Consider the following 8,877-nt stretch of genomic DNA (forward strand, 5'->3'; position numbering starts at 1 on the left):
GGAATTACCACACATTTGTCAGAAGCCACTGGTGCAGCACAAAGAGTTTCGTTAAACCTGGCTTACGTTTTGTCACACCCCTCTAGGTATTTGGCTGTGGAGTTTAAAATGCTTCTGGGCAGATAAGCAACATGTCTTTCAAATTCTGTTTACTCCACCCTTATAATTTATATTCTGAGGCTTAAGAAGAAGCTCGTAGAGCCAGACACTGCAGCTGTTGTTGCGCTCGGTGCATTATGTAATTTGTTGACCAGATTTGAACTTTGGTCCTCCGCAGTCCAAACTGTGTAATCCACTGGCGGCCAAGAGGGGATTTAGGGGTCATGTTTAGATTTATGAGGCCTCGTAATTGTTTCATTTTACGCTGATAGATTTATGTCCTCATGTGTGGCCATTTATGGAAGGCTGGTAATGCTGTGGGTGCACGCCAAGGCTACCTGGATTTGGCAACAAGAATTTGACCTTATTAAAGAAGGTGTGTTTTTTATATCATCACAATTAAGTTAACGAACCATGACTTAAGAGAAAGAAGACATTATTTCTGGTTTGGTACATAAAGATTTTTTTAATTCATTGCAGCCACAAACTAGTACACACAAGAACCGATTCATTAGTTTAACCTTCACTTTTAGTACTCTAAAATTGACAGATTTAGTGAACATAAAGCTAGGGTTACATTAAAATGCTGTCACATCGTAATTCTTTTCATATAGTAAAGTCATTTTCATGTGTTACGCTCCTCCCTGCTCCATGAACACAAGCTGCAACACATCAGCCTTCTACCTCTATACTGCCTCAGATGAACTCAGCATGCACTTTGTTCACAGATACATATTTAAGAGCATTTGTAATTTTGTTCTTGCATGTTCAAGTATTTAGAAAACATCATTATGCAGTTTTTGATTCTCAATAAATGTCAGGTGTCGTCAGTTTCCCTCAGGTTGACGTCAGGTGTTACTTCCTCAGGCCGCGCTTGGTTCTCCTACCCTTTGAACTGAGAATGAAGTGAAAGTCAGCAGAGAGCAGCCAGCACACAACCTACCCAACCTGTAATGCTTACTGAACCGTGTTTATTGCCTTCCATTAAAAAAACATATTTGTCTTGTAACGCTATGATTTATTGTCTCATGCTGTCACCGAACTTTTCATTCCAGCGACCCTGAGAAATTTAATTTGTTCTGCTGATGCAAATAAGGCATGGTCTGTAGCCGCATTTGAAATGTAAATTATTTTAGGGAAATTGTTGTCACAGAAAGGAAATTTCAGATATCTGCTCACATGTGGATGAGACAAACAACCTTCCTCTTAACAGTCTTAACCTTTGGATTTATTGACGTTAACTTTTTGCAGCAATATGCTCATAGTTCAGAATTTGGGCATTAGATGTTTTCTTGCAGTTGCATGGAACAACTGCAGACCAGAATCTGTTTGATAAGGCATTCTGAAACTACTATTTTACAGTCTCATCAGGTCAGTGTAAAGTCTGGTCCCAATGCAGTTCATCTGTCTACAGCAGTTGACCCAAATATTTACCGCAAAGCACCATCTACCTGTTGTGACCCATCATGACAGGGTGCATCTCAATGAGTTGTGCAAAGCTCAACTTAAGACAATTTTCCTTTCTCAGATGGCAAGTTTTATAATTTCATTTAATTTGAATAGCCTAATTTGTCATTTTAAAAGGATGATGCAAAGATTAAAGAAATATGTACATAGTTTTTTGCTTTTCCCAAATAATCTTCTTGTGACTCCTTCCAGGGGCCCTGACCCCAGGTTGGGAAACCTCTGCTCAACAGAGAGCTGCTGCTGGCTTCACATTTGTACTGAGAGCTTTTCATAGCTGTCTGCTTTTGTAAGGGATTAGCTACCAAATAGCTGACTGCTATCTTTGTCTCTTGTTGCTACCGAGGTACCTGACCCCTGCAGCTTTATGAATACATACGTTTATCAATTTTACTTGAAACTGACAGATTACAACACAGTCTCACAGAAATACATGCAATGCACACAACCTCTGAACAATGCTGTCACCATGAAAAGGATGCCTGTGCAAAGTCTTACACGAACAGTCGCAGTTTGGTTATTTAATTGGAAAAGACCATGATTTTGGTTAAATAACTACGTACGGGATGTAGGTGACGTAAATGTACATATTTTGCATTGTTTCATAAAGGACCCACGTAAAGTACTTTGCTATGTAAAGTCTATAAAGTCACAAACACGTACCCAGGAAGTGTGTCAGGCATTTAAAGCCAATTTTCATAGTGTCCAAACGGTGGAATTACAACTTCGGTGTCTGTCACGTGACGCCATTGGGCTCAAATAGACTTTTACCCATTGACTTGCATTGTGAAAGTGACATCTGTAAATCGGGGAATTTTTTTTTTTTTTTTTTTTGAGCATCACAACCCCTGCAAAATGATTAATTTCACTATTGGGATTTGTTCCATTCGGTCCAATAACATTTGGAAAGTCTGGAAGAGCTGCACAATCAAATCATTTCATACCCAATCAAGTTAGCGGAGGGCTAAACCTGAAGTTAGCCACTCCGCTCACAAAAGTCTCTACTGTGCTTGCTCTGTGAGCCCAAAGATGTGGAGGATGCAGGTAATTCTATACCTAGGAAATCAAACATTTTTGCCTTCATGCGCCACTGTGCAACTTTCATAGCGGGGACCCTGTCTCCAACACTATTTCCAGTTCTCTTTATACATCCATGGACATGAACAGTGATGTCCTGGTTGAAAGTCCGTGTTTGTTTGACCAATCCAACCCACACAAACTTTCCCACTTGTGTGTCCATCATGACAAGAGATCGTCGTGTACTTTGCACTGCCATTGTTTTAGTGTTGCCAGCACATAATTTGAACACATTTTGTGCCCACCACCGAGTAACACAATGTTCAGACTTCCTGTCTGGGCTATGAATTATGTTTTTTCGCTGTACTTGAAGGTTTCTGAAAAACAAAAATCTGTTTCACTTAGAAAAAGAAACAACAAATGGCCAGCTCACTCAGTGTAAATGTCCATTGTACAGGCAGGCAGCCAAAAAATGCATCGAAGGCACTCTGACTGTGGTTAAAAATCCTTATTAATACATGGATAAACTAACATGTTTAGACTAGAGAGTCTTCATCAGGGTGTAAAATGCATTGGAAACAGATGTGCAATTTAAGAACTCGTGTAGGGGTCATGTGACATAGGTCATAGGTTTACATATTTAGTAACAGGAAAAAAGGTTCAATGCCAAATTAAAAGAAAGGAAACAACAGTGAGATAAAGTAAGAATTGTTATATATTGTAACATACCTGCACATTAAGTGGCACAAAATTAAAAATATAAGATATATATGACAAAGATAAGCAACAAGGAAACGTGATGGTTGTCCATGTATCAACAAAACTCTAGTTGATACAGTCAGAGTGCCTCAGATGCATTTTTGGACTGCCTGCCTGTGCCCTGGACTTATACACTGAGTGAGCCGGCCAGTCGTTGTTTTTTATCCTTATGTGACTCTTTGCCCCATCATTGGAGAGCACCTGATTTTTTACAGCTAACTATGTGGTTCCTTAACCCAGTGCAGCAATCCTTTTTTTTTTCTCAAAACCATGGCTCTATTTGAAAGGGAGTAGTCATAGTATTTCAGTATTACTGGTTTGCACTGTAGATGTCATATTCTGCAGGAAAACCATAAGTGTGTTAAAGCTTTATTAATAGCCTGAGCCCTCACTGCAGCACAGCCTACATGAGATCAGGAGGAGGGATCCAGATGATTTGGATGGCATCAGGACCCGGTCACTGTTTTATTGTGAGCTACATTAACACAGACGATATCACATAGCAGTTATAAGATCTCTCAGCTGTTGCACCTCCGTTACAACCATCGCTCCTTCGAGACCGAGAGCATATATATGTTGCTCAGATACCCCAGCTTGCCCTTTGTTGAAACACCTCTCATGTACTCGTCCCCTTTTTGTTTTCCACATCCTGTTTGGCCACTCAGGAAACTTTAGTCCTGCTGTCGGGCAGCTGGCACAAACAGCTGCAACCGACGCCACTTCAAACAAATGGAGAGCAGTGTTGCGAGAGAGGCGGAGGGGAAGTTGAAATAGGAGGAGGTGGAAACATGATGAGGTCACTAGGTGAACATTTACATCAGGGCAGGCTTATGAGTCTCGGCAGGGAACTACCGATCATTTCTTACCTGAATGTTGCTTCCTGCCTTTTTGAATAAACTCATTTAGTATTTGTATGCCCATCTTAATGAAAGATATACTCTGTTTTAAAGATATCAGACTACTATGTTATGAAAAGAGGCAGTGTCGGAGAAGTACTCAGACCTTTTACCAAAGTAAAAGTAGGCTACCAATACAGAATATGCTGTTACAAGTAGAAGTCCTGCAATTTTTTTTTTTTTTACTTGAGTAAAAGTATAAAAGGGTTAGGATCAAAATATACTGAAATACCAAAAGTAAACATGCTAATTATGGAGAATGGCTCATTTCAGCATAATATTTATTATACTATTGGATTATAATTATTTAGGCATAAAGGTGTCACTTTAATTTTATAGCTGGTAAATTTGGGGGCAATTTTATGTATTAATATATGTTTTATAAATTATATTGTATAGGCTATATACGTGTTAGGCCCTGATCACACACACAAAGTGTTTTAGCAGCTGGAGGCAGCTTTATGTGATTGTTTTAATGAGAATGAAACTGTTTTTGCATTGCTACCCGCCTCATGTTTCTGTAGTCTAGGTGCCTGGCGTTTTTGCCGGAGTGCTCTGAACTCCTCGAGTTGAAAAAACTTCAACTCAGAGCAGAAAAATGGCCCAAGTCATCTCTCTTTTTTATCTCATTGTCCAACCGGATGATTTGAGAGGCGGTCCTTCTGTGGTGGTCATGACAACAAGTTTACAGTTGGTAAACAGTGGAGGAGAAACTGGTGGTAGCGGTGTTTACAGTTGGTAAACAGTGGAGGAGAAACTGGTGGTAGCGGTTGCCAGATGTCCAAAGCTATACAGCCAGATGACAGACAACAGGTTGGTGCCCCCCAAAGCTATACAGCCAGATGACAGACAACAGGTTGGTGCCCCCGAGTCATCCTAAAATATGCCTGGAAACAACCACCCTCGAGGTGAAGCTCCTGGACCAACTGGTGGTACTCCCTGTGATCCACCCTCTTTTTAAGGGTCTCATGTACCCACACAGATCTCTGTTTCCCTGTGCCCAGCAAACTATTTGCTAACAGCCCCTCACCCTCAGCCAGAGCTACAGTAAGTACCCTCTGCCTGTCCACTTTAGGAACTAGATACTAATTACTGTAACAAAAACAAAAAAAAAACAAAAAAAAAAGGTAGATTGACTACACGGGAAAGTTCGTGTAAGGACATGATGAGGTGCCTTGAAACAATAACAAGGCTCAGCAAGCTTTTTTTTCCCACTACTGGCATTCAATTTTAAAAAAAGGCAGTGCGGTGTGCCTCACATTTTGCAACCTGCAAAACGCCTCCTGTGTGATCGGGGCCTTAAAAGGCACTGAATGAAATCATAATATGTGCACCATGATGTTAGCATCTATGAACAATACTTACACTTTCTGATGATCACTGACCCGGTTTCTTAGCACGGTGATCTGTGAAAAAGATGTTTGAACGTTAATCGACATTCACTAAAGCCAAAATACAGTAAAACACCTATTTGCTCAAAACTGAATCTGACTTTTTAAACATTTGTTTCACCATTTAAAAAAAGTGACGCCAAGAAATGTGCCTGAAAAAACAAACAAAAACAATGATGATTTAGTAAAATTTAGAAACTGCAGTCACTGAACTCTGACTGGGTTAAGTCAAAGCTACCTGGTGAAATGGCCACAGCTGGCATCAGCTGAAGGTTGATTTCTCTACGTTTTTGAAATAGTTCCCTGTGATTGATCATAGTTTGACAGCCGACACATAAATCAATAGCTGAAACCCATCACGATTGAGGAAGAGAAGTAGACTAACACTTGCTAAATTAGTTTGTCCTGCTAACACCTAGAAAGTAGCAGTAACTGCCATCTCACTCGCTGACTCTCATGGAAGTTCTGCAAATTAATGTTGTTAGACATTTAAATCACATGTTTAAATATGTTAAATTATAGATTATTTAATTGTACTTGTTCAACATTGAGTTGAGGATGATAGAAACTTGATTATTACAACTAATCTGTGAAACAATTTGGCTAACTAGCATCAAAACTTAGCCCTATTTTCTCTTCACAGTTTACTGCTGCAAAAGTGCACTCTTAGATGCTCCTGTGGTAGATGAATCATCATAAAGTGAGCTCTAGGGTGGCCTAAAAATGTATGCAGTGCCATGGAAAGTCTATGGGAAACCTGCTGGTGCCCTTTTATATTTTTCACCCCTGCCTCTCAGACAGCCTGAGTCCGCCACTGCTGTTCTCTGCTTTTGTAGTGCATTATATATGTTCGATATAATTATATTTAATTTCTCAAACTTAGCTTTTTAAACTTTTTCTGCTACTTCATCTCATCTTGTGATCTTTGCCTGAACTCCGCTCACAGTAACTGACAAAACTGGTCGTCAGTAGTTTATATGAGGAAATGTTATCATTAATCTTTCTGTCATGGTCTGTTTATAGTTTGGCCTGAGTCCCAGAGTCCCTGGTGATGTTTACCTCCTGAGCCACAGCCACCCCGCATGTACATAGATTCTTGTGGTGGCATCATAATCATGTAGAGTTAGGTCATCTACCAGTCAGAGGATTGGGAGTTTGATCCCTTGCCATTAGAGTGTACGTGTCGAAGTGATCATACAGGTGGCACCTTGTATGGCGGTCTCAGCCACAACAGTGAATGGTGCTTGTGTTGAAAAGAACTTACCTCATACTTTTGCTTCGTGTACTGATCCTTAAGGTCAAATTTCTCAGCCTCCAGCTGGCGCATCCAATCCCACAGTTCCTTGGCTTTTTCCCTGCATCGGCACAGAGAAGGCAGTGATAGATCATGAGAAGTATCTGGAATGAATCTAGAGACTGTTTTCTTGCTGGGTTTTTATTTTTACCTGAGTTTGTCCTCTTTCATGTGCTCAACATTTAACTCTTTGCGTCGATCACTCAGGATCTTCTTCTTCTTTTCTCTTTCCGTTTGTTTCTTTTGGCCGGGTTGTGTCTGCTGGTCAGGGAGAGGGATGTGTACGTATACACAGGAGGTTAGTGCGCCTCTAATCTAGCATATGACATGTTTTAAAGATACAGAAATTCTTCACCTTGTATCCAGTGAAGGTCAAGTTGGACAGAATCATTTTCTTCCTCGCATCATCGTCTGCTTTCTTCTTCGCCTCTCCCTCTTCTTTTTTCGCTTTCTCTTCCTGTCATGGTACATTTGATCACTCATGTTAGTTTAACTGAAGTTGTTAGTATACTTTATGGTTGGGAATGAAATATTTGCACTTTGAAAAAGCCAGTTTTTAAAATGTTTCTGTAGCTGATAGGGTTCAGGAAGCTTGTCCGTCTTACAGTGATGATCTGTAAATGTTATTTGTCCTCGTATACGTACAGCTAGTTTGTTCTGCCGCTCTCTTTCTCTTTCTGCCCTGATCTTCATCTGCTCTGCTCTCTCTGACCTGCGTGCCTCCTGAAGCAGGAAGGAAAATTTTACACGCCAAAACAAAATTCTGTAAACTCAAAACTGAAAGACAGCACTTGATTACTGGAGACAAAACGTGTTACATATTGCAGTAGAAGATATGGACATACAATGCGATCTGTGAGGCTGATGAGCTCCTCTTCCTCCTTCTTGCGCTGCTCGAAGTGAGCATCAATCAGAGAGTGGAGCTCGGTCAGGTCCTTCTCCATTCGTTTTCGATGAATGTCCTGAAATTATAACAAGAAGTTGAAACGTGAGCGTATCCAACAATCTGCCTTCCCTTAAAAAAAAAAGACAGCTTGCAGGTGTAACTTTGATCAGTTCTGAGATGAACTCACATCAAAGTCCACTTTTTCTCCTTCTGGGATTTTGGGCGCTGCCAAGCCGGGCACAAAACCAGCCCTGAGGAGGAAGATGGAAAACTCTTTTCATCTTAATGTGTCTTACACAGAGAATTATTTTTCAATTTAAGTTGTATGAATATATTTAAACTCTGGTCTTACTTCATCTTGGGCTTTGCGTCTTCTGTGTGTGCATAAAAAAGCAAAGTAAAATCTTTAGTTTGTGAAGCAACTTATTTTAAAAAACGAAGGACTTTATGCATGAAACATCCCACAGAGCAACATTTTTTTCCGCTGTTGCACAAACATAGCCTTTGTTCTGCCTAAATAAGCGATCCATACCTCCTTCATTCTCCCCTGCAGCATCTGCTGAAAGATGAGAGGGTCAGTGTTGAGACAACAGTGAGTGAACATGAGAAAGTGCAGGTTACACTGACATGTAGAGAATTATGACACTGATAAAAAGGGTCACAGGTGACTCTCAGGAAGGATTTTAAAAGTGCAGTAGTTGTAAAAATGTGTTTTAAGTTTCATTTAAAAGATTATTGTCCACCAGTATGTGATATTTATTAAAGTTTTGATTTGACTTTGTTATAAAATGAGAAAAAAAGATTTCACTCTCAACACTCTTAATTTGTTTTTTTTAAAGTCCTCCTGGTTTAGCAGGCCGCAATACAAGTAAATCAAGTGTTGTTGCTCTCCTATTGGTCTGTAATTTAAGAAAGGAGTCGGTGTCAGCAATGATGGAGCTGGAATGACAAAGCAGTGGACTGAGGCAACATAGCTGATCATCTCCTGTCAGTGATGATGGACTCAGCCAGAGAGGAATGCAGACGTGGTTTCTCTCAGGGAGTTTTTAAGAGGCCCCTTTAGATTATTAT

At 40.2% G+C, this 8,877-nt stretch overlaps 1 protein-coding gene across 1 annotated transcript; it reads right to left on the minus strand.

Annotated features, from left to right (window-relative positions):
* Positions 1-100: 100 nt before the first annotated feature.
* On the minus strand, positions 101-8,361 carry LOC126386274 (troponin T, cardiac muscle isoforms-like). Its single transcript, XM_050038508.1, has 10 exons — positions 8,339-8,361; positions 8,159-8,180; positions 7,994-8,057; positions 7,766-7,882; positions 7,566-7,643; positions 7,276-7,377; positions 7,072-7,181; positions 6,891-6,981; positions 5,601-5,641; positions 101-994 (listed from the first exon to the last, which is right to left on the minus strand). The coding sequence occupies exons 2-10, from the start codon at positions 8,161-8,163 to the stop codon at positions 955-957; spliced, it is 648 nt and encodes a 215-aa protein (XP_049894465.1). The 5' UTR covers positions 8,164-8,180; positions 8,339-8,361; the 3' UTR covers positions 101-954.
* Positions 8,362-8,877: the final 516 nt, after the last annotated feature.

The sequence above is a fragment of the Epinephelus moara genome, chromosome 24 (assembly GCF_006386435.1).
Source record: "Epinephelus moara isolate mb chromosome 24, YSFRI_EMoa_1.0, whole genome shotgun sequence".
In the NCBI taxonomy this organism is placed as follows: Eukaryota; Metazoa; Chordata; class Actinopteri; order Perciformes; family Serranidae; genus Epinephelus; species Epinephelus moara.

What these genes read in the sequence shown, in the direction of transcription:
- LOC126386274 (XM_050038508.1), bottom strand. An exon ending in TGACCTTCACTGGATACAAG is followed by an intron (nt 7,182 to 7,275) that starts GTGAAGAATTTC and finishes CTCCCTGACCAG; the next exon opens with CAGACACAACCCGGCCAAAA. An exon ending in ACACGAAGCAAAAGTATGAG is followed by an intron (nt 5,642 to 6,890) that starts GTAAGTTCTTTT and finishes TCTTTTTCACAG; the next exon opens with ATCACCGTGCTAAGAAACCG.